Genomic DNA, 26,409 nt, shown 5'->3' with positions numbered 1-26,409 from the left:
TTCTAATCAATCATCATCCAACTCCAATCAGCATACGGGCAGAGCCTATCGTTCATCCTGGGTGTAATTTCAGAGTTGAAGACTATAATGGCCACATACAGCACATTAGTCACTGCGATAACAGCTAGTGGCACTCCTGAGGAAGGGGGAGGACAGGGGAGACGGGGAATAAAATTCTTCTCATTCTCACAGTGCATTAGTGAAATAGGAGCAAATGTTAAACAAATGTTTATTCAATTAGCTGACTTAACAGCATTAAGTGTGAGAATGCTTCTGAGACTCCTTTGACCCACCCTTTTGCAGAAGGCGAAAGAAAAGGAAGAACGGGGTACATGAGTGCCGTCAGGATCTATACATGCCCACATATTCATATGATGGAGCTGCTGTGGTAAAAGACTTCAAGAGATGGCAGGCCCTGCCTGTAACCGAGAGGAGGCTAAAATTTGAATAGCAAATGAGACCACCTCTAGAGCATCAAAAGAGAATTGCAGAGCGGGGAAGTTTGCTGCAGGAATGCAGCTGGTAATTTCACTGTCCAGTCTGTTATTAATAACAGCAAATAATGACTATGCTGTAGACCTTTTAGATTTTTTTGCTGCACTTTGTGCTACAGCATAGTTTGAAGAGGGAGCGGTATGTGGAGGTCCATGGCAGTCTCTCTTCGAATGTGTAGCAACACTTTTCCAAGGCTTATTCAAATAACATTTGCTTGTCCTGTGCATCTGTTTTATATCTGTGATGATGAGTTCTGCATCCAATGCAGCATTGATACATTATCCTCAATATATTAATGACTACAAGTCAATAGACTGGGAACCATCTGAAGATAGAGGAGGAAAAATTTACCAGCACTGAGACTGGGCTGTGCTATGCAGGTACAGGGTCTTACACTACTTTCGGTTCATAGAAGTCAGTGTGAACTGAGCAGAGAAAGTCTCTAGCAGAAGCAAGCAATGGAGATCACAGCATATCTTCTTAGCATTACTTTTATTTACTGTTTACATTGCTGCAACATCCAACAGCTCTGTGCAGGATCAGAGCTCTGCTGAGTGTTGTGCCAATACCAGGAGCTCTGCCAGGAAGAGCTGGCGGTCCGGACCACTTTGGCAAATGAACTCTGGTGAGTCTGCTCTGACGGCCTCAGGGGTTACTATCCCCAGCTGTTTTCCTCACCCTGAGGATTATCCCTCAGCAGGGTCAGATGGTGTGCCTTTGCCCCATTTACAGTCTGACTAGCTCGCTGAAACCAGGCGCTGAAGTGGCTCAAGGCAGAGACGTGCCACCTGTGCTGGGGGGGGCACCAGCTCGGTGGCTGGGGACAGTAAAAGCTTACACAACTGCCACAAAATTTGCAAGAGGATGTGCACTAGAAGTCTAAAAGGCAAGTGGCATTTGGAGGGAGTAGTTGGAATCAGTCACGTTTTTCTGTGTTTGCACCCTTTGTTTGTACAAGCAAAGAAATTGCCAAGTAAATCCACATAATCCTCTCCCTAGTCACCAATTTCTTTGCAGCAGTCCTGAAAAGGATTTGGAGGAAGGAGAGGCAAGCTGGGACCCTCTGTATGCAAAGGCCAAGGGGACAGTGTTTTAGAGGAGTGTGGGGAGGCGGTGACAGCGGTTGATGGCAGGATGGAAGGAAGATGTAAAGGAGAGGCAGGTTGTTGTGGGGAGATTACCATTGTGTGAGGAGGAGAACAAGAAGCCTGGGCTTGACTTGGAGAAATGCTGGGAGACAGCACATGGTTTTATTTGCATTTTGCATAAAGAAGAAAAAAATACATCAGTCAAAACTGTGTCTGCATACACATTTAAGGAATGCATGTCAAGACTCCAAATCAAGACTCGTATAATGAGGTGACTACACCTTGACCCAGTGGCATCTGAAGCAGAGGCTGCTTACTGCAGTCAGCATGGATGTTACTGTGAGCTGAGGGTCACCAGTGTTACAGCTGACCTTATGTAAACAAAATGTTAAATAATGGAATGAATATTCATTGCTTTTTACAGCATAAACTCTTCTTGAGGGAATCCACAAGCTGATGGCTGGGTTATTTATGAAGTATTACAAATAGCAGAACGGGTATGTAAAAAAGCTGGATCTGTGTTCAGGCAGTCCGTCAGTTGAAAAATAGGAATACAGTCACTGACGGAGGATTTAGTGCCTTGATTAATGTAGCCAATTTTTAACTGTAACTACATAATGTTAACACTTCTCAAAGAAGGAAAGGGGAACTAGACTAATATTCTTTTGCTGTGGGTCATTGGCTAATTGTCATGCATGATTTCCAGCACCATGAACATCTCTTGTGCAGTCATTTGTGTCTTTTTTTTTTCCTGCAACAATGCCTTTTTAACTTTATGAGGGAGAAACATTTTGTTCTAACCAAAAGTGAGGTTATTTGTGTATTTTAGGAATTTACATTCCAGAACTGCATATATTTTGTAAGGCATTGTCCTTGTGTCAATGAGAAAATATTAATAACATAGTATGTCTTGGTCTGACCTTTGCACTGTAGGTACTGAACACTTTCTAAGTGCTTTACCACAGTTTTACAGATGGGGAAGCAGCGGATCAGGAAGTCAACAAACTTGGCCAAGGTGGCACAGCAGCTCAGTGATGGAAACTAAACCAGAGCCTGTGTACTTTAACCCTCATCCAGCTCTTCTTATGCGTAAACTACACAGGCACTGACCCATTCATGATTTATTTGTACATATATCTGCTGAATGGAAGGTTGCTACCAAATCCAGTTCTGTGACTGATTTTCCCATACTGACTACAGTTCCAATGTGTATTTTGGAGGAAAAGTGAGCAAAATATTGACTAGGTGTTGGAACATGGAAAGGAGTATAGGAAATCAAGGTTCTTTTTCATATTAGGACTTAAGCATGTTCTTGTTCTCCCTCTTCTTCATTTGCATCACTAAGAAAATGCAGTTAACAGTGCTTCGCTTTTTATAGCATTTGAACTCTTTTGCATGAAGTGTACACTGCCATTTCCATGTATTCAGTTAATTCTAATTCTTTCAATGTTCAAAATCATTTGCTTTTTTAGCTCAAGAATGCAATACAGCAGCTGTGAGACAGTGAGTGGTTTTAGGGGAATGGACTGTCTATTTTAAGACACAGTTTCTGGAAAAAAAAAGTATTAAAAGACGATACTATCGATTTCCAATACTATATATGTTTATGGGTTTGATTGTTTAGGAATTAAATTAGAAGTGCAAAGAGAAAAAGGACCATGGAATTGCATTTTAAAAATACTCAGTACTGGCATCACTCTCCTTGCATTAAGTCAATGGAAGCTTTACTGGTGGCTCTTGGGGAGAGCAGAGTTGGGTCTCCACTTTGTGTTCATGAAGATCACGTCCATGATCACTAAAGGATTTTATCAATTAAATCAGTGGACAGTTTCCTATCGATTGCAGTTTATATACGGTTGAAACCTACAATAGCAATTAAAGATTTTGAGAAGCAGGGTGATTATCTGACTCTTAATTTTTCCTTATCCTTTAGGCGTATAGTTAGCTGCCTGAGCCTGATTTATGGAGCACCTACAGCCACATATATGTCTGTAACAGTGAGGAGTAACTTGATCATTTGGGCTAATCACAACTATTTGAATTGTTCTCACTTGTATTTTATATTAAGAAAGAGCTCAGCTTTCTTAATATAAAAAACTTTTATTAGCCAGTTGTTGACTGCGGGTGCCAAAGGGTCTGTCTGTACAAGCAACTATGGCATTAAACAAACAATACTCATTTAACATGGGAAATATTACCAAAGGAACTGAGCCATGTGCTTTAAAATAGGAGTCACTATATAACAAGAAAAGTCCTTATGGTTTGTTCATCTTCCAGGATCTACTAGAAATAAAAGTGTTAATGTTTTGGGGGCAGCCATCAGAAGATTATTGCAGGAAAAAAAGAAAAAGTAAAAAGGATCATAGGCAGTTTAATGAGTTTAACATTTTTCAATTCTCCAGGCAGGACTGATTTGAACAGGTATCAGAGAAACAGTGTGGATATCATTGGTATGAGAGTTATGCCATCAATGCTTGCTCCAGCATTGAATAACATGCTGTTAAATGATTAAATATCGAGGTTTGAACTTTGACACTTTCATAATATAACAAGATGGATGAAAAGGCAATAATAAATTAGGTTATGTTACAATATTTCATCCCACTTCGTTGACAAGCTTTGTTCTGTGAGATAGATTATTGTTCCATCTGTAACCTCAGCTCCGTGTCATATTTACAATGTTATAGTTAAGGATCACTTGCTGTTTTCAATATAAATGTATTTTTCAACAGATTCATAAAAGAGCCATTTAAAAATTTATCAAGACAAAACTTGGCATTAAAATTTCCAATCTTGGAGTTATAGTTTCCTTTAAAATCAGGAAATGCTTAAATCACCATGATTTTTTTTTTTTTTTTTAAGATAGGTTGAGGTTAAAAGAGCTTTTTGCCCAAACACAGCTTAAAGCTATTTGGAAACCATTTATGACAGATCACTTCTCTAACACCAAACCAACCTCAAATTTTTCATCCAGATTTTCCTGTGACACAGACCTTTGTGACTGTCCTGAGTGGCTTTACGTCTGCTTCCAGAAAACACAGCTATTGAAGAGCAATCTCTGACAAGTGTAGGGGTCGCAGTGTGCCCCGGGCCCGCTGTACTTTTCACAGTTGTAAGAGATGCAGGAGTTGGGATGATGTGTGCTGCGTTGTTATTCTGGCATGTCTTGGAGCAGTTCAAGGACTCCAAAGGAAAGAAAGCTAGTGTGGGGACCCTGAGGCCACTAATAGGCCATAATTGCCTTGAACAGCCTCACCTGGGACCTCCACCCACACTCCATGCACGCAAGAGGCCCTTTTAAGCTCAGCCTGGGGCCTTTAGTCCCTCCTTGGGCTATGTTGTAGGTAGCATCCATCTCTGGTCCTGCTCCTGGCTGACCTTGAGATCTGCGTTGTAGGTAGTGATTCTCCTGGATAGAGCCCCTCAGAGCTGTGGTGTAGCTTGTCTCCTGTCCTGTCTTTGGCCCTGTCTCCTTCTGCACTTGACTGGCCCTCCCCTGCCACTCAGTTTGTCACTTTTCCTTATCTCAGACTGCTGATGGACCCTGTTATCACCACCTGGCTCTGATCACTCAGCTTAGATCTGGTGGCATGGAGTGCATTGCCTGTGCTGGGGTTAGCCTTGGCTCCTGGCTTGCTTTCCCCTTAGAGAGCAGCTGGCCCTTGCTGCTCCCCAGCACCCTGAACTGGGTCTCTTTTCTTCTCATCCCCTCCTCTCCTTCAGTTCTTGGGCTAACCACCCTTACTCAGATACGTGTAAATCCACATAAGATGGTTTCATGGTACTGGGGGAAGGAAGGGAAGAATATGTGACATTTATTGGAATAAATCAGGAGGGCTCAGACAGTGGGAGCTGAAAGCAAATGGAGGCAGGAAGGAAAATGGGACTGTAGGGAAAGGAGGGTCCGGAAACACAGAGGAATAAGAAAAGTACAGGGTGGAAGTGAGCGGAGAAGTCAGCAGCATGTTAAAGATTTGATGTTGAAGACAGATTAGTAAATATTAGAATCCAGAGCTGGGAATTTTATATGGAATCTGATGAATCCTTATTCCTGCCTCTGATAATGCAGTTTATATGCCTGCTGTCTATTGATGTTACCCAGGTTGGCATGCTTTCCCTAGCATCCTTGGAAAACCGAGGAGCTCAGAGGAGCAGAGAGAGGAGGAGGCAGGGCTGAGGAGGAGGAGAAGCGGTTGAGTCCCGGTGTCCTTGAACGGCTCCCGTTGGATCTGGAGGAAGAAGCTGACAGCCTGGCTCTTAATCTTGCTCCTGCGGCAGCGTTTGGCTGTTGGCCAGCTGGAGAGTGAATCACTGAGGCCAATACAGACTTTCAGCCTTTTTGCAAAAGCTTTTAAACAGTTTTCTGTTTGATATGCACCAGATAAGGCCAGGGCTCCTGCATGCTTTTTGGGTTTCTAACTCTTTCTGAGTTGAGATTACATTAGAAAAAATAACTTGTAAAATGACATCCAAACTCAGTTTCTTTGTTATTCTTGTATTAAATTTGCTATATTACTGTATTTTCCTCACTGCCAGGATGGGAAGTTTACTCTGTAATGTGATATCCAGCTGTGGTATTCTTGCTTCCTAACATCACTGTGAGTTTTAAGGTTTGAGCCTTCCACATAAAACCTGACAGGGAACTGCGAGACAGCAAATGCTTCATAGCTGGTCGGGTTTCACAGTACCAGCAAGGGCAAAGCTGCATTTTCACTCTAAAACAAAGGTCCTTCAAAACCATGAAGAGTAAAAGCGCTCTGAGGAAAAGAGATGCCTGTTTTGCACAGTGGTGGAAAACGGCTTCTGGTTTCGGGTTCTCGGTGTATTAAATGTGCTGAAGGTGTACCAGTGAGTGACTGGGCTTCGTGTGGGTCACTTGCTCGAGTGCCAAAGGAGTGATTGTGCTGCCGGTACCTGCTGCTAGCACACAATGAATGCAGCTCTGTAACAAACTTGGGAGCTAGGAGGTAATTTCATACGGGAAGGCCAAACAGGTATACCTTGCAGAAAGCTGTAGGAAGGGAAAAAACACACAGAAGCCAAATAAGGAAGGGAAGAGAAAAGAGGGAGAAAAGCACAACAGGAAAAATCTTTGCTCTCCAGATTTTATGAGCCCTTGTGGATTTTGTGGCGTTGTGTTAGGAATGCATAACTTTGATCTTTGTCCCGCTCATATGCTAGCATTTCCGAGCTATGGAAACGGCAGGGCAGAACTGGCTCCTATGTAAGATTATGTTCTGTTGGCCTTTTAGGTGATGACAACTATCTCCATTGATCACAGTATGTGTACGTTAAAGGAAAAAAAATACATTTCTTGTTTTATTATTCTTTGTAAGCCAGCGGCATCAAAGGAACAGGCTGCCCTCGCTGCTCTCACAGCTGCTGCCTGTGTCTCTGCTGTATATATGCTAAATTAATTGGAAAAACAGGGACAAAAAGGCATTTAGTTCGGGTCAACCAGTTACACTACAGCAAATGCATGACAGGCTTAATCATTGTCTTTTGCCAAAGAGCAGGTTGGCAAGGGCAGGCACTCCAGCCCCTTCTGATGAAATTTGGACTTTTTTTCCAGTGCCTTTGGAGGCCGGATGCTGTGATAGAAGGGTCTCCACGCAGAGCCTGGACATTGTCATATCCAGAGGGTGGGATGATGGGGAGGGTTACACTAGGTTATTTATCTTTTGTCAGCTGTGAGCTCAGCTTTCAGCCTTGGTTCATCACAGCTTCATATGTGTAGCCTGAGAAGGCACCACAGCTCTCTCATTTGCAAGAATGAGGTAGTTAATTACTGTGGTCCTGCTAAAGGCATCTGTCTGGCATCTGGTGCCATGCTAAAACCAAACAATATTCAACAATCTTTCTTCCCTTACCATCAAATTTTCTGCATCTTTCATGGGAAGGGACATCAACCAAAAAAATGCACCAAAGGACCCAGCTGTCTTAATGGCTTACAAAGTTTGGGTCTTTTGCCATGAATTCTGTATAAAGGTGCAATCTTGCACTTTCAGGAAGAGTAAGCTGGCAAATGAAGGGAGTGGGTGCAGTGTAGTTCTCAAAACTTTTTCAAATTGCCATGTGGTTTTGAAGATGTAAATGATGCAGCATCTCAGTATGTATTCCGTATTGCAGCAAGAATTAATGTGGTATACAGGGTGCATGTTTCACACTAATAAAAGTGATTTTCTGCTGAACTCCATGGGGAAAGGGTATTGAGAGATATAACGATTAAACCTAATATGAACTCAGGTTTAAATTGGTCAGAGAAATGTTGCTAATACTAGGTACAGCGAAGAATTCACTTTCTGTCCAGGCAGTTGACTTAGTGGAATTTATTACATGTGCAACCCAGTTGTTATTCTTCAAGAAATGAATGTGTTACCTCTACAGTACTTTTCATTATCGTGTAGATAACCTGCCTGTTTTCTGTTTGTTTTTCTTTCTTTTTTCTTCCAGGCCTTCTGCCTTATCTAGTAGCCCGACATACTCAGAGCTTCCATTCCTTAGAATTTCCCCACACCGAAATCCTGCTGCCGCATCAGAGTCTCCCTTCAGCACCCCTCACCCGTACATTAACCCCTACATGGACTACATCAGGTCCCTGCACAGCAGCCCGTCCCTCTCCATGATCTCGGCAGCCCGCGGACTCAGCCCAACAGATGGTGGGTTAAGACAGGCTTCCTGTTTTTCTGTCATTGTAGCAACTTCAGTTATATTAATCTTGTCAACATTTTTCCCCCTTGTTCAAAGCAGCTTCAGCAGGTTTGTCAGACATATTCATTATGTCATAAATGTTTCAATACTTCATCAGCCGATCACGGCTCATTTGTACATTTCACAAATGTTGAAACTTCAAGGAGAAGGAAAAAAAAAAAAAAGCCCTGCCTCATTCAAAATTGAAGCTGAAAGGGTGGTGTATGTCTTGTGACATCTTTTGTTTGAGGAGCTGACCTGGGGTGTGATTCTGGTCTCCCAAGAAATCCACTGTATCTGCACTGAATTGAGCCAGATTCTTTGAGTGTAGATCAGTGTATTACCATGGAGTTCTTCAGGTGCAAAAGGCTTGTTAATTAAAGTAGTATTTTTCAATCATGTAAAGCATGCACTGACGTGTTATATTTAGTCAACAATACTGTAAAATTATGTAGAATTATTTTGGTTTACCCTACCCAGCGATATGGCCAAATGAAACGATGCTGATGTATAAGAAGTGGCTGATGATCAGGACTAGCCTCTTTAGTTTAAATGGTGGGCAGTATACTTGAAATATCGATACTTTAGGTCTTGGTGTGACCATGGCTATTACTTCCCAGCTTATTTGAGTTGAAGTGAACTCCTCTGATCACTCTTGTCATTACTCTGGCACATTTTCTATTCGTTTCAATGGGAATTTTGCTGAAGCAGGCAAAGAATAGAGTTGCAAAAAGGCTCAGTCTTGTTACCAGTAGGTTTTTCAATAACAGAGTAAGTGGTTTAACATTTCAAAATTGTAGCATTTGCTGAAGAGAGCTAAAATGTAACATACTCCCAAACAAATATGTAGTGAAGATAGTTAAACTATTGTTTTAACTATGGGAAAGATCTTCTCAGTGTATGCAGAAACTTAGCAGAGTTAAACTGCCTGTAGCTGAATTTGAAAAATGAGTGGTGCACCCTTTCCAAATGGATAAGTAATTAATCCTCGCTTATAAGAACATATACCTTTACAGTTAATCCATTAGTTATGGGCACATAGTCTTATGAGAATAAATTTTAATGACCTATTGTCAGTCAAGGTATATGGCATGCACATAGGGCTTTCCTAGCAGCATTTTGGATGTTGTATGAGTCTTTGCTAATTTTACCCTTTTTATTTCAGGCAAAACATTTTAAAAACATATTTTGAAGGAACAATTTGAATCCTCAGAACTACATGTTTTGACTCAGGGAGCTTTGGAGCTTTTGATATAGGATAAACATGATAGACCTATAATGTAATGGCATGAATTGGGAAAACTCTTGCAATGTATATTTGGGCTTTTCACAAAAGCTAATATGCAGAACACTTTACTGTCTTTCCTTCAGTGATCTCTGGATCATGTTCCTGCAGAATTTAATTTGTGCTTAAGGTGTGCTCCAGTTGCACATACTAAGAAAGGAGGGAAGGAAACTACCTGTCACACAACCATATGACAGTAACCTGTGTATGTTCATGGTCTCCGGTACACAATACTGAATTCAGTTGCATAGATGCAGGCACATAGTGCTGCCTGAGATACTCTAGGGTATCTGACCTGACACCCAGCTGACACTTTAGAAAGGCACAGATCTCCTAGAGGTGCTTTCCCATGTTTGCCAGGCCAGTGGTCATCTTTCTGAAACTTTAGGATGTCTCAGCATAGAATTTGGTTCCAAATTCTGGCACCTAAATTTTGGTGTCTACAGTATAGAAATCTGTGATCTCAGTGTGCTATTTTGCCATTATAGTCCAGTGAGATCTAGGTAGAGAGTCAGTGGAGCCCTAGAGAACTATTAAGTTCACCCAAATCCAGACTCTTATGTGTTACCAGCTGAGTCTGGAGCTCCATTATAACTACAATGGTGCTAAGATTCATCTGTCTACAGTGTAGGTGTTTGGTGTCATTTCAGGTCTATGAAATACCTTGTCTCAACTCCAGCTGCCACCTCAGAAAGGCAGTTTTCTCCTCTAAGGCCTGTGTCATACTGGCCAGCTTCATTGGATACCCAGGGGCTTTCAGATGGCACGAGACACTCAGGTGTGGACAACACAGTTGAGTACACTCGGTCACAATGCTCATCTCCTGAGCTTTGATTGCTGGCTGTTTACACAACCTTAGCCATTCTGAAGTACAAGCTGAACTTACTAGCATAAGCTTCTTTCCTTGGGTTTTAGACAAATACATATTACTTTTTTTCCGCTAGGCTCACAGCTGATCTTTAATCAGTTATGGCAGCCCAGGTGTTGTCCAGCACCTTGTGAAAATGCAGTAACTTGATTGAGGCATTGGAGATATTTCAATAAAACAATGTGCTTACTGAAAAGTTGTTAAATTTGTTCTCTGGAATCCATAGTTTGTTGTGTGATCAGTCGGATATTCAATTAAATGCTTTTTTCAGGTGTAGGTTCCTGGGATCAGATAGTCCAAGTCATGGCTTGGGCACTACTAGAATGCAAATAAAAAATCTCTGTGATTGAAAGGGGTAAATGCACATAATGTACTAATAACATAATAGACACCATCGCTTAAGTCATATAGCATTTGAACTGTGAAAACATTTGAGTTGTTATTGTTTTTCTGAAATTCATAGCGAGATTTCTCTTACTACCCTAATTGCTTTAGGCCAGTTAGATAATTAGGTCAGTGTGCTATTGGGCTCAGTCTGTCTCCTCACAGATCTGCGGATGGCTGGGAGCCAAAACAATCTGGAACTTAACGAAGAGCAGTTTCATGTTCACTGCAAGTCTTGCCAGCTGTAATTAATGACTGCCACAGCAGCAGTAAGGGTAGAGTGTCTTCTGCCTTGTCACTTCACCTGGCCAGCAGAATCAGTGGGCCAGGGGTGGCCGAGGACTCCTGAGCAACATGGAGGGTTTGGGGTAGGGGCAAGGACTGAGTTGTTGGTGTGTGTAGAGCAGACAAAGCTCAGCGGTGCCCACAAGGCAGAAGCAAAAGCCTCCCCTTGTAAAAAAAAAGCAGGGGCAAAGCTGAAGCTACCTAGGAATAAACAGGAGAAAATTCAGGGCTTTGAGCCTTCCCGTTTACCCTTCATTTACCCTTCATGCAATACATCATTTAGTAGGCTAATTTTTTATGTTTGAAGAAGGTAGTAAAGAATGATCTTTAAAGAGCACCAGAGCATTTCTCAGCATATGGAACATTTAGTAATATAATTATGTGCTCACTATGTTTTCTCTAGCAGTTCATTTTAAAGTTTGCAGCCAATGTTATTGTTAGTTAACCCAGACACTTATGTCAGAAAGCTGAGGAAGTATTTTAAGTGTGTCTGGAAAGATATGGTGGTTTGCCTACTACTGTAAAACTTTTAAAATCAGTGATTCAGTGTGAGTTACTCCTCTTTAAAATTTGGTCTGAATATTTTTCTTACCATTTCACAGAAAGCGGTGGTGGCTGAAATAGATTATATTTAATTGAGAAACCAATTTGTAATTTGGAAAAACTACCAACAAACTTTAATTTATCTTAGCTCATTTTTTTTAATGCCATTCCTGTTCCTGTTTGATGTACTTTTATTTTTCTCAACTTTTCCAGAAATTTGTTATATTTAACGTTATAACATGAAAAGCACATTCTTCTGTTTTCTTTGATAAAAATAAAGACAGATTGTACACTTCAGAAATGCCATTACTGAATAAACTTTTCCCCAAACTCCAATGCCATGTTTACCTCCTTTTAGTGTAAATGTTGATACTTTGCTTCTGAGGTTTGCATTTAGGATCTGTTTCTCTAATGTAAACATAAATTATCCTTTTCAGTAATACTGTGTAAGTAACAATATTCAGGTTGAGGTGGTAATTCAGACAATTTCAGCTTAAAATTTTGTTTCCATTCAAGATTCAGTTGCTGGGATCAAAGGAAAATATCATTAAATAAAGTGAAAGAATATAAAAATAATCTGTTGGGATGTAAGTCATTAACCTAAGGAACCTGAAATTTTTTAGGCGAACTGATGTACCATCTTCTGGTAAGCAGAGTGTAAGGAAATTTTAACTGTTTTGCATGTGAGACAAATAGAGACCAGAGAGGAAGGCTGCTGAACTCCGGTCATGTAGCAAGTCAGAGTCAGGATTGAGGAGAGGGAGCCCAGCTTATTTTATGAGTACTTCTCTCACAAGCCTATGAAATGACCCTCTACTTACTATAACATCTGAAGCCTGCTGAGATGAGATGATATTAAAATTATGTGGACTTTTGTGTTTATCCAGAGTTGTCCATTAGTTGATGGCATGCTTGAAAACTGCACGGGAAAAGAAAGCTCACACAATATTTTTGCAGGAGAGAAAGCCTAATATAAGTCATTATCAGGGGGCTGCATCACTCGTAAGCTCACTGATGTGGAGCCTATCCAGTCCATGGTTTTGACTCTGAAAATATACTCATATGTCAAGTACATTTATATGTGTACTTTGAAGGATGGGATGGCCATGTTCATTGACTTCAGTCTGTCCTCCAAAAAAACTACCCTTATGTTGTTCATGGACAACTGCTATTTCTCCTGAAAACATGCTTTGCCCTTGTTTACTCCTAAACTTAGGCATGAATTGCCACTGTGAGTGAAAATCTTCTGGTCCTCTAAGCAGAGGCTCCAGAAACTTGAACACTTATGGAAGATGAGCCACGTTGTTACCTTAGAGACTAAGTCTTTTGGGCCAGGGATGAGGTAAATGGGAATAAGGCTCCAGGAAGGTTTTTCTGCTTTTTTATGTCACTGGTTTCCATTGCTGTCAGCCTGTCACTTTTTGAGTCACTTAATAATAAATGTTAAAATATGAGATCACCAAGCTCATTAATATTTTATGCCTTGCTGTTTTTTGAATGGTGCCTTTGCAGTATCATTGGTTGAAATATATTGACCAGCGGTGGCATACTGCCATTTTTGCATTACATAAAAAAATAAACAAGCTGTTTTAATAGCCAGAGAAACCACCAGTGTGATAAAACTTTCCGTCTCATTTATCTTACGTCATTAACGGTGCTTTTTATGTTGTGTTTTTTAGCTCCGCATGCTGGCGTCAGTCCAGCTGAATATTATCATCAGATGGCTCTGTTGGCAGGCCAGCGCAGCCCGTATGCAGACATCATTCCTTCAGCTGCCACGGCTGGAGCCGGTGCTCTTCATATGGAATATCTTCACGCCATGGATAGTAAGTGATGTTTTCTAGAAACAGAGACAATCCTGCAAAGGCAACTACGTGGGTTGTTCCTGGTCTGACCCAAAAGGCCTCCATGCAGATAGAGAAGTGGGAGTCAACGTAAGCCTGCTCATGAGGCTGGAGGGCCAAAGTGTTGATTGCCAAATGTACAAGAGTTCTGTCAAGTCTGAAAGGAAACTTTGAAAGCAAGTAGGGAGAGGAACAGCACTGCTCCTGAAAGCAGGTTACAAATGTTTCCAGCAAGGCTTGAGTGCGTTAGAAAATGTCCTTATCTGTTCGCAGTCAGTAACTCTCTTTCATTGTTAGGCTGAGTATTTCCCTGATGAGCTCTCTGTTAATAAAAGTTTTACATCTGCTTTTCCATCAGGAGAACATACTCCCCTCCTTTTTAGACAGTGGTAGCCATGCTTACAAGTTGTGTGTCCTAGACTGGTAGACATTGAGACCACTTCTAAGATGAAGCAGTTTGCTAAATTCTCAAGGATCCTGACATAGTTTTCCCTAATATTAAGAGCCTTCTTTACCTACTTAGCATCTTTCAGACCTCTAATCTGTCTCCCTTTCTCTGGTGAAGGAGAAAAAGAGAGCACCCCATTCCAAACTGCTCGCTACTGCTGCTTTTGATCAGCCAGAAGGGATTATGCAGAGCACTCCTCTCTTGTCATAAGATGCTTACATGCTTTTTGGGATGTACTCGGTTCCTTCCAACAAGGGAAATAAAAGGTGGTGACAAGAAAAGGTGGTGACTGTTGACTCTTACTTGGCAGTACAGAGCAATACAATAGCATTAGACCACCTTGTTGTCCCACAGCTTTTTAAAATCTTTGTGAGCATGCAGTTTCTCCTTGCCTGCTGTTGGCTGCATGCCATAGCTGCCGATCTCAAGGAGTGAGGGAGTTGGGAGGTTCACCTCTGGAACGGATGGGAATATAGATAGCTACTCCTGCAGAATACATGGCTGGGGATGTGAAGTAGTTGACTGACCAACAATTTTTAGAAGAATCAGGCAAGACAGATAGTTGTGGAACTGGGTAGGGAAGCTATTTTCATTCTGTCACCTTGATAGTGGAGGATTTTTTAATTCAGTTTCTGTTATCAGTCTCGCTGCACTGGTAGTGTGCGTAGTGATGTTACAGTAATGTAACATACTTTGAACCCACTTCAGAAACATAATAAACCCACACAAGTAGTCTGGACTTAAACCAGAAATTAATGTGCAGGCTTCAGTGCCTGAAAGCTTAAGAATATGATACTTCCTGATTTGGATTTTGAGAGGAATAGGGAGAGACGAGGTACACTGCTAATGCATTTGATACATATGAATAATAGATTGCAGAATGGAAACTGTTATGCATGGTTCAAGTAATGTAAATCTGCTGCTGTGTTCCAGTTGCAAGGACAAATCCCCAGCTTGTATGAATGGACATGACTTCATTGAAGTAAAGGAATCACAAAATCATAGAATTGGGTTGGAAGGGACCTTTGAAGGTCATCTAGTCCAGCCCCCTGTGCAATGAGCAGGGATATTTTATGCTTTCAATATTTTTGGTTCCTACTGGGAGAGAGTTTCTGAATGCATGTAGGTAGCAGTACCAAACCACATATTTGGATGCGGACTTGATTGAATGGGTCTGTTCACTCTATAGGAAGATAGATACCCAGATGTATGCCAGAAAACTTAAGAAAAACAGAAGACGTTGCTGTACTCATACAAATAATGACATTTGCACAAAGGACCTTCATGTGTTAGTAGAGATTGTGGATGATGTAATCTACACAGAATTACAGCTTTTGCATCCTAAGAATGTTATAATTTCTTACTTAAGGGAAGATGCTTTGACCTTTGCCCATAACTTCAGCCTGTTCCTAAAAGGTACCCTAGCACTGTCTCTAATAAGGATATTTGCTGTCACCAGCTTTAGCTAAGATAGGTTTGAAATACACTCTTTTATTTGTTTTGTATTTGTTTTTAAAAATTAAGATCACACATTTGAGATTCATTATAGCAGCAACTTTTCAATTAGGGATTATTTCAGAGTTAAAGACAAAAAAATGTGTAGCACTATTATGCAAATGGGTTATTTTTAAACAGTAAATAGAGAATTAAAATAAGAGTGAATCCTAGTAAGGTCACTCAGCTCACCTTCTGTATTTGATGAGAATGTGTTTAGTCAGGCAATAGCTGCTTTTATCTAAATAGAGTATGAAGTTACCCTTTTACTTTGTAAAAACTAATTAAAACTATCTTAACTTGCACGAGTTTACAGTAAATTAATTGTCATTAAGTACAAATCTGAATGTCCTATCATTCATCATGCTAAAGAAAACCCCTTTCTTCTTTGTCAGAATTTTAGATTAGAAACAAGAACAAAACAATTAGCGGGAAGCCAATATTAAGACTTTTTTTAAAAAAACCAATAAGAGTGCCCATGTTTGCATTTAATAACAAAGTGCAGTGATCAATGCAAAGCAATGCCATTTGTTTGCATCTTTCTTCTTAAAGGTTTGTATGGTGATCTTAAAAGTACTCTTTAGCCTTTGCCCAATCTTGTCAAAGGAAACAGAAGAGAGATTGGTAGTTTCCCTCATTATGTGCTATCAAATTCTGAGCAAGTTGACTCAACTCACTCAAAGGCTGCTGCTCATTTATTCCACGCAACAACCAAATAGATACAAGCAAGACATTGTTCTTCTTTGTGAAGCAAGTCTGTCTCCTAATTGTGTGTTTATACAGCCTCTAGTACAGTAATTTGGCATCTCTACCCTCTCCAGTAGTACAAATAATAATTCCAACACCAGCATGCAGTAGATACAAAAGCACGTTACACACAGTCTGTGCAGTTTTGGGTCTTTTGTTTTGCTCTGTGGTGCTGGAAAATTTATTTCAAAATGAGGATGATACGAGTGGGACAAGCATTAATCAGAAAGTTAAATCTTGCCTAAAGAGCAGTAGACATCTTGAAGCTCTGAACTTCACTCTCCATGAACTATCTAATATATTGTGGAGGAATAAGGCCAAGATTGTGTATGCTTGATTGTAATTTTTCCTCATCTTGTCTTGTGTTGCATGAAAAGTGGACCAGAATTTTCTTTGCTGCTATGATGCTTTTCTATAGTTTTGGTGGCCAGAATGCCTGACCATGTCTTCCCATCTTCTTACTTCATCTCAAAGGGTCAGATGTGCTACCTGTAAGTTTAACATCAAAGTAACTAGAAGGGGAGTAGATGGGGAAGGTATTGACAGTACCACAAAAGCAACAACTGAAATTCCTTGTTGTGGCTGTAGAGATACTGTATGCCAAAACTGTCTTTTGAGCACTTAAATAATTCCAAACCCCACAGCCTTGTGGGTTTCATACTTGCATTTTTCACTTGGGGAATATGTTTTACTCTTCTTTTAAATGGTGTTCAGTGGAAGGCAGGCATGTTCCCTGAGGTTTCTAGATTCACCCTGAGAGTATTAATATCCTCACTCTGATTAATTTTTGCCTGTGCTCACTCAGAATGGGAGATATTTATTTTTCAAAAGTATTAATCATTGACCTACTCCTTTTGGCATTAGAAACGCTGGTAGAAACCCAATTGATGTCAAGAATTTGGCCAGCCTGAAGAGTTAAGCAAATTCAAGAAGCTTTGGACTGGGTTTGATTTCTGATTTTCAGGAACAAGTGGAGAATGATGGTGGAGTAGCAAAGCCTTTTCCTCTCATACTGATGACAGATTTACCATTTTGAAAACTAAGACAAAATTTATGACAAACCTCCATGAAGTGAAAACAAAGTTTACACATCTGTGAGCGGAAACCAGAAGGAAAAGAAAGGAAAAAAAGCTTTAATGTAAAGAAAAAAAATCAAACTTCCCATACTCACATCCTTCAACAAAAACTAGTGCCTGAGACAGATTCAAATAAGTTTGATTTAAAGGGACGGAATAAATGATACATGTCTGAAGATTGCCTTATAAATGATTAAGCAATGCTAAAAACTTCAACTCAGAAATCAAATTCATGGGCAAATTTGCTGGATGGCATGTTCAATTTTTGAAATTTATGATAGAGATAGATATCTGTTATTTTAGAATTGATCTCCACCCCAGGATTAAGATATTTTTTCCTGACATCTGCTGGAATTTTTGTCGGCACACTCAAGTCTTTACTATCGAATACTGACTTTTTATTACTATAATGTCTACTCCAAAAAGGTGATATTCCTAAACAAATATTCACTGTCAACTTCCATTTGCATGCTTTCCCAAAGCTGATGGCTTTTTTTTCAGCATTTGCACAAAGGTAAATGGATTTTTAGTGAGTGAATCAGTGCTCCTGCTTTTTTTGGTTTTAAAGCATTATCAAGTGGGGAACGTAATGCTTTGGTGACAGAATACTGTGAGCAGATGAACATCTCAAATTGCTAAATAAATATTGAACTTTGTGTTTAAAATAAATGCCTAGGCAAGGCTGAAAAGTTTGGTTTAGTGTTTGGAGGCACTGACAAATTGTGACCTATTCCTATTTATAGTAACATACTAACTAAGACTGATGTTATGTTAAATGAATGCTTTAGCAAATGTCCTGCAGTGTAATGAGTGGTCAGCTCATGCTTAAGACTTTTTAGGTGTGTGAAACCTAATTAAACCACAAAGATCTGAAAAAACAGTAATTCCATTTAATTGTATTTTCAATTTTGAAAGTCATAGCCTCCCTTGAAATGAATCTCCCTCTCCTGTGGTCAGACTCTGTAGAACCCTTGCCCAGCCTCAGACATTGGCTTCTGCTGTGAAAGCAGAAGTATTCCCATTTTGCAGGACACTGTTAGCCCTTAGGAGGTTGTTCCCATCCCAGGTAGATGAAGGGGACTGACGAATTCTGAGATCCAGGTGGGGCCTGAAACAGGCACTGCCTTGGAGGAGAAGAGAACACTGAAGACTGCTGTGTGGTGTAGCTGAAGCCCAGGCTCTGCCCCTCGCAGCTGGAAGAAGCATTGTTCTCCATCACTGGCCACAGGTCTGGTATGTCCCCCACAGAGCGGGGACAGGGATGCCCTGCCAGCAGCTGACAAGCAAGGGAGAGGTTTAATGTGCAGTGGGCAGAGAGGGACCTCTTAATAAGAGCCGTAACGTGACTTAGGCAAGGGATAAAGGAGATGGGCTCAGTCCAGAAAGGACAGGGAGGAGGAGGAGGGAAGTCATTGCAGTTTTTGAGAATCCTTAGGGCACTGTAGAGAGTATAAATTGCCTTCCTGTGTGATCTGTCGAGGGTAACTGTGCTTCCCTCCAAGATCATAAGAGCTTCGAACAGTTTTTGGTAATGCTTGCTCAGTCCTCTCTAAGATGCAGGCTGGAGTACCGATACATCTGCTTGCGCAGTTGTGGCACAGAAAATAAATGAAGTTTGGTCGCAGAAGCAGCAAAACACAACTGCTTTTATTGCCCAGTCTAACTTCAAAGAAGAGATCCTCAGGTGCTAGTATTCTTAACAATTACTGCACTTTTTTGATCAAACCTATGTACTCCCTCTCTAGCTAGCATCAGTAGCCATCAGTCCATGTTTAGCAGCCTTGTAATGAGTTTCTCAAGTAAGTGGCAGTCCCTTTGTAGTTGTACAGATTCAAAACTGGACTTCAGATGCATAAGAAGTAATTTTTCGAAAGTGCTTCTGCTGGAAATCACATTTGAAACTGTTCGTATATGGCCGTCAGTAGCACATGGTAACTCTCAGCTGTAAATACAGAAATTTTACTAGGTCTGACTTACCAAAAGAGAGGGAGCTGTGCTTGTCCCCTCTGAGTATCTCAGTTGTCTTCTTGCTGGCACAATGAGGGCTGTGCCCGTCAGTCTGAGGAAAACAGAGGCTGGTAGTAACACGTGGTACTGTGGTAGCAGTTCTTGGCTAATATCTCATTTTGCTGGTCAGTCAATGTCTAGCAGGCCTTCATTGTCCCCTTGACTTGCTGTTTAACCAGGAACACCTGTACTTAGCTATCCCCTTGTAAAACTGCAATAAGAGAGTTTATTCACCTATAAAGCACTTGAGTTATATCCTCAGCTGAGGCAAATTACATTACTGCTGCTGACTTCAGAGAAGTTGTTCTCATTCATGCTGGCTGAACAGTCAGCAGAGGAGAGTTGTGGATGAAAGATATAAGTGCAAAGTATTATTATTTTTATTTTACCATGACATGTATTTTGTATTTCCTTGTTAAATACATTGCAGCTTCTTATAGCTGCTGATTGTTGTTGGTTTTGAGCGCAACTCTTGCCTTTGAAAGATAAGAAGCACATCACTAATAAAATACCAAGCAGACACAGTACAATAGCAAGCTCATAAAAAGGAGATAAAACAGATTACATATAATAATATGTAGTAGCTTTAGGAAGAAATAAATGGCTATGCCTAGGTTTTAAGTGATGAATTAAGAGCATGAATATTCATTGAAAGACTGAAGCAGTATGGGCTGAGGCCTATTGGGGAGACAGCGCACAAAGTTAAAAAACCTTTCTAATAGCCGGATGCCAGAGAGAATTGATACCGACATTGGCTGGTTGAGGCAAAACTAAGCACAGATTAGGAGAAGGACTACAGACAGAGATCTGATTGCAGAATCGCAACAACAATAAAGCGGTACCTTTTAATACCATATGAAAATCTTGGATAGCACGCACAGAAGGAAGAGCAACCCATTTGGGTGTCTAAGGAGAATGTAATGGCAGATACTAATCCAGCTCTGTCCTTGAGGTGAGTCTAATTGGAGTCGGTTGGGCTCTTCCCCTCATTAATGTTAGGCACATAACCTTAAATACCGGAGTCCTGGGCACCAAGAGATGAGCAAGAATTAGGAAAAGCAGACCCGTAATGGAGGCTTGTGACCAACTGTGAATTATTAGCAAGTCACAGAGAACATCAGGGACTCTGGGAGGAGTAAGTGTACAGTAGGCATCAAACCCAAGACCTGCATGACCTTGGCTGTCAGGATCATTAGGACTCAGTCCTTTACTACAGGTTAAAGGGATTAAAAAGGTAGAAGCGGCAGTACTGTGAAAAGGAAATAGTTCAGTACGCAGTGGGGAAACTAATTCTCTTCTACTCGGTCTCAACGGAGATAGAAAATAATTAAATAAAGGGAAGAAATTTGAGGTGATATATCTTCCATCAGGACTGCAGAGAGTTGGGAGGACGTGGTAAAATAGACTAGAAAAAATAGAGATTTTCAGAGCAGCACAGAGAATTTAGAAATATAATATATATTTATTTAAATGGTATCTGTACGGTTGCCTTCTCTTTGCTGCTTTGAAAAGCTTAATCTCTAGTTTTAGAGAAATGTGGCAGCCATATGTCCCTGTACACTCAAACACAAGAATATCATGGGATCCTGGACAAATTCAAATAAAGCCTACTGTTTCTCAGTGTAATGCTGTGAATATCAGTTTGACTTCTGCTGATAGAGCTGACTTTTATAGCACTTTTCAGTCCTGATTTTTAGTTTTGCATCAAGTGTCAACCAGGCAGAATTACAATCCACAAAGGAAACGCTGCCTTTTAATTTCTACACTATACTTTGCAAGTTTAGCTTTGGCTGTATGTATTAAAGTGGTGTGGGTTTGGATTTGCTGGTAGCCCAGATTTGAACTACTGTCTCATTGCTCATGGTTGAATTAATGATGTGAATGTCTAAGAAGCCATCAGATTCATAAATCACCAGAAATGAGAGGGATAACTCATAAAAGTCTTTTCCTTTTGTTTAGCAATTTATCATTTTGCTTGCACATTAATAAACAGAGCTCCTCTGAGGTAAGCCACAGGAAGATAGATATTTCTTCATAATTTTCCTCAATCGTAGCCAGTAGATCACAAGTGGAGAGAGTGGGCTTGTCACAGCATGTTGGTGTCTTGCGACTCCCTCTACCCTTCACTGATAAAAAATAAATGCGATTAAGTACCCTGGTGGATAATTATTTGTGTTTACATAACAGGCGCCAGGTTTCCGAGTCCGAGATTGTCAGCTAGACCAAGCCGAAAGCGTACGTTGTCCATATCCCCCCTATCTGATCACAGCTTTGACCTTCAGACCATGATACGGACATCTCCGAATTCCTTGGTCACAATTCTCAATAATTCTCGTAGCAGTTCCTCAGCCAGTGGTTCTTACGGCCACTTATCTGCAAGTGCAATAAGGTAAGAATAGCTTTTTCTACCTATATTATATATTCTCATTTTCTCTGTCATACACACACATGCAAACATGAATGTAGACTCACATCTTTAACTAACTGTTTTGTTTTGTGAACGTGTGTTTTGCAGTTTCTATAATGCATGTTCACTGGAGCTTAATTTAAAGTACAAAATACTTTTTTGCTTAGAAAGGTAACCACAAGGGGCTTTCTGGCTTCTTATTGTCCAGTGCAGAAAATATTCCTTCTGACCAGCAGTAGCAGTTTGTGTAGGCGTGTTCAGGAATCTGTTTTCAGAGAAGAAGCTCTAGCATAGGTTTGTGACTTAAGTCACTTGGATTCTTCTGGCCATCGATGTAGTGGACAGTGAAATGTTCCTACATTACAGTCATCAGAGAGTAAAGTGCAGATGCATGGTACTGTTCCATTAAAATGTTTAGCTAGAACTTCTTGATACTAATTGCAAAGTATTTTTTTTGTGTTTTAGTTCGTGTATTGAAAGATTAGACTTTCTGTGGCTAAATAATAGGGGTTTTTTGTATCAAGGAAGTACTGTTATCATCCAGTATCAGCAGAAATGCTGTGGTTTTCACTTGGCGGCTTCACTTGTGTGTGCAAGAAAAAGGTTTTTCTGGAGGCAGAAGAGCTGAGTAGTAAGGGAAGAGGTGGGCAGAAGTTGTACAGGAAAGGGAAGCAAACAGGGCACAGGGACAGGGAACAAAAGTAAGAATGAAAGGGAGTGGAAGAAAATGAGGAGAAGCAGCAGAAAAAATGGAGATGCAACTGTGGAACATTCTTGTATTTGTGACATTGCTAAATGTTAACTGAGAAAAGCTCCTTTGATATTCCAAAAAAAATTCCCCCACCTCTCCAAAGTCTCAGAAAATATTGATTTTGCATTTATGGCACTCAAACAAAGAGTGCTGCTGGTCCCTGGCTTAAAAGCAGCCTACACCTTCAATTTGCAATGAGGCAAAGGAGCAAGTCCCCACAGCAATTTCTTGAGATCTGAAAGACCCATTTTTGGCAAGGCTCAAACATGCCTCTGCAGCAAAAATGACACACTTACAACTTCAAAAATTGGCTATCAGGATTTGAACTTTTGGAGAAAATGGGGCATGTAACTGGTGTGTTAGAAACCATGAGCCTGCCAAGCTTTGAAAGTGACAGCACTGTAAATATTTGGTATTAGCATAAGTGCTGTTGGGTTTTTTTTAAATAGTTGTACTTCATAGCTTTGATGAACTTGAATAGCTGTATAGTATTTCACAGGTATGATATCATAGCTCTGCAATACAACTCTGCAATCTATGTAACCATGATCCCAATTATGAAGCTCCATATTGTGGAATATGGTTTATGTCAATAGCTGGCACCAGTTTTGGACCACATCTGTTAAATACATGTACTGTGTTGAGGTGTACTGTCCCCACTGTTGTTCAGATGGGATGGACTTCAATTACTAACCTCCTTCTCCATTGCTTGTAACTTTGGTAAAGCAAATAGTGCATGAAAGTTGGCATAGTCTCCACAGTGGAGTAAGTCTTCTCTCCTTTTACTCTTCCTCCACAGCTGGAAATGGTTGGGTTTTGACACATAGAGTCACAAACCTAAGGGCCACCTCTGCAAAGCCGGAGTCAGATGAATAGTTTTGTGGAAGACAGTTCAACAAAGCTGGAACTGGAGAGAGTTATGGGCAGAGACTAAGTAAGGGTACTGAGGAATAGAACAGTGAGTCTTGTGAACTGGTGCCACTGAAGAAAGCAAGGCTTTTATGTGACTGAGTCTATGGTTGATTGAAGCTTTCAACACTTCCTGGTCATACTTTCCAGACATGCATAATCCAAAATTTCACACTATTTTGAATTAATGTTTTTTTTTTTCTTTTTGATAAGAGATGCCTGTTTGATATGAAAGTGGGAAATGTGCATCTCCATTCTTCCCAGTGGAAAGGAAGGAAAGGGAGAGAGCTAGCTCCTCTTCCAGCTTTGTGATTCACCTCTGTTGATGCCCTTTAATTTCTCCCATGTGCACCTGTCTATCAAAGAGTTACACTAAAATAAACAGTGATGTAAGGTATTAAACCCAAGCCACATTTCATTGCTTTAATAAATTCCAAGGCTAAATAGCAACAAGACTATCAGTAAGACTTAATTTATTGGAACTCACTGTGTTGTAAATAATGCATTCAGCACAAGGACTGCTGTACAGAGTCAAACTGTAGGTTCATTCCATTTAATATCCTGCCTGCAACAGTGATCAAAGCATAGAAAAAACTTTTGCTAGCATAAAATCCCAGCTTCTGGAAACTCGCAGGTAAATCTCATAGGACTTGCTGCAAGAAAATGGTACAGTTCAGCAGGCCACTAGATGGAAATGTGAAGCAGGAAGGATTTGTATTTTAGGCAACATCAGTAGTATTAACTATACTTAACATTACACAATCCTTCTACTTTTTGATCTTGTATCCAGTAAATTTTAACCTATCCCGAATAGTTTGCACTTGGCTGTGTTTTTCATGGCAGATACCTATCTAATGCTGAGTATTTCCAAAAAGCATCAGCAAAGTTATTAATTTCTCAGAATGAAGTTAGGGAAGAGGAGACTTTTCTGTACAAACTAAAAGACCTCTTCCTACCTGTTCACTGAGAAGCTACAATTTGCCAGGGGTGCTGTCTAGATAGTATAGATGTGATCTTTGCTGGTTTTGAGAAATTGTCCCATTCAGCCAAGTGATAAGCCCTTAAGAGGTTTCTCTTAGCATGTGTTAAATAGACAAAACATTCAGCATGTTCTGGTCTCACAGAAAGGAGGACCTTTCCCTGCAGCTGCAGCTCAGCTTAATCTGGTACCTCCTTGGGATGCCTGTGGAGGCTAAGCTGTCTGCCCAGCCATAACAGCCTTCCCTGAACATGAAAAAGAAAGTAATCTTCAGAGGAGAAAGGAATCAGACTGGGAACTGTCCAGGTAAAGAAAGCCAGGACAAAACGCTTTTTTATAGCACAACATAGGATTTCACTAGAAGAGAGAAAAAGCTGTGAAATAAAGCATGCACAAGCTGGTCATTAAGGTGAGTGAAGGTACTGCCCCCTTGTGATTGTACTTTAATACCATCTGTAATTTCAGAGTTGCACAGTATTTTTTCGCAGGGCCCCTGCCTGCTTCAGTGCACAGGCTGAACACCCTCCCTGGATCCGTCACAGCTGCAGCACCCCACTTCACCTGTCCCAGGCAGCTGTAAAAGAGAAGGGAGTCTCTTACCAGGTTGTTTGCTGCTTGGAGGGTGGACCCTGCTCTTGCAACACATTCCCACCCTGATGCTGGGCAAACTGAACTAGTCCAAAGTGACCCGGTTGGCCAGATTGCATGGGGCTCTGAGCATCCTGATCTGGTTGGAGATGTCCCTGCTCCTTGCAGGGGAGTTGGACTAGATGACCTTTAAAGGTCCTTTCCAACTCAAACTATTTGATGATTCTATGATTCTATAACCACCAGGCTCATACAGTTTCTCTTCTGGAAGCCCAGCCTATCACTTAATTCTACAGTGGAGCTGACATGCTCACAGCCATGGCTTGAAGCTACTGACAGCTGTTTTGAACATTTCATGTGCTGTGTCATGTTAACTAACCTGGGAGATCTGGTCTCCATGTCTGAAATTGGGCAACCACAATGAGAGGCACTTTTTACCTTCATCTTTCTTTGATTCATGTTCCTGTGCAAAATGAGTCATTCCTCTTCATCTCAGAAGGAGGTTGAAAGCGTTCATGTTTTGTGAAGCACTCTAGATTATACAGTGATGAGCACAGCAGAGAAGCTCAGGAGGGTATCACTAGTTATGTATTTGCTGATGGTTTAAATACAATGGAAGGAAGGCCTATGGGCAATATTCTGTGCAAGGAGAAGAAAAATATCAGTGGGTGTCTCACTGAAGGCTATTGTGGATCCTGTGCACTGAACAAGTTATAAATCCTGCGGTGGGAAAAGGGGTACATGCCACATAACTAAAAGCTGATGAGCCAGCACGTGAATGTACGGGCATGTTTACTTCTGATATCTTTGCTTTTGCAGGCTCTTTTAACCTGTTTTTGCAAAAGTGCTACTTGTGTTAAGAAAGTGTCTCCAGGACCTCACTGGTCTTTACATTGGCTAACGAAAGTACATCCCCTGGCTAAAAGATTACATCCCGTGCTTCACACAACTTTTCAGCATAGGACCCTCTGTATGAGAGCTGTGGGATGTTGAGGATGAAATCAAATTAAGGGAGCCACATTTTGTGCTCTCTTTTTATAGACCCAAGCATGGAAAGGCTCTGGTCCTTGACATGGATACCACTGCAATTCGAAAAATAAATAATAATAGTTTAGTGCAATACAGATAGGACTTGACTTGGCGGGCGCTTTGTCACTGTCAGCTGGCAGTGTAATGCTGTATCCTGACTACTGGCTGAGTACTTGAAAAAAAGATGTCGCTCCTGCTGACAGCTAATAGTGGATCTCCTTTAGCACACCAGGTAGAGCTTCTACTTTGTGCATTTGAAAACACCTGGTTTAGGTCTCAGCTGGGAGAGATTATGCAGAAAGGAGGCATATGAAATAGCATCAAATGAGGATAATCCTTCATTTGACATTTACTCATTTGGTTACCTGCCTCAGTCCTGCAGTGCAGCACCCCTGCTATTAATCTTTTGTCAGGATATACTTAATGTTGTATCTGCTACCTGTGACAATTATTAGACTTTGCACTTCAGCAGCACTTCTTTTTGAGAGGGAG

At 40.8% G+C, this 26,409-nt stretch overlaps 1 protein-coding gene across 2 annotated transcripts in view; it reads left to right on the top strand.

Moving 5' to 3' along the window:
- Positions 1 to 26,409, top strand: part of GLI3 (GLI family zinc finger 3) — a 195,821-nt gene that overhangs the window by 113,394 nt on the left and 56,018 nt on the right. For both annotated transcript variants that reach the window (XM_086743036.1, XM_086743035.1), the window contains exons 4-6: positions 8,037 to 8,242; positions 13,318 to 13,464; positions 21,442 to 21,643. In XM_086743036.1, coding sequence (XP_086599162.1) covers positions 8,037 to 8,242; positions 13,318 to 13,464; positions 21,442 to 21,643 — 555 coding nt within the window. The remainder of the gene's footprint in view (positions 1 to 8,036; positions 8,243 to 13,317; positions 13,465 to 21,441; positions 21,644 to 26,409) is intronic.

This window comes from Chlamydotis macqueenii, chromosome 2, assembly GCF_036417535.1.
Source record: "Chlamydotis macqueenii isolate bChlMac1 chromosome 2, bChlMac1.mat, whole genome shotgun sequence".
NCBI classification, from domain to species: domain Eukaryota; kingdom Metazoa; phylum Chordata; class Aves; order Otidiformes; family Otididae; genus Chlamydotis; species Chlamydotis macqueenii.
This window is presented reverse-complemented; position numbering and strand designations above follow the sequence as displayed.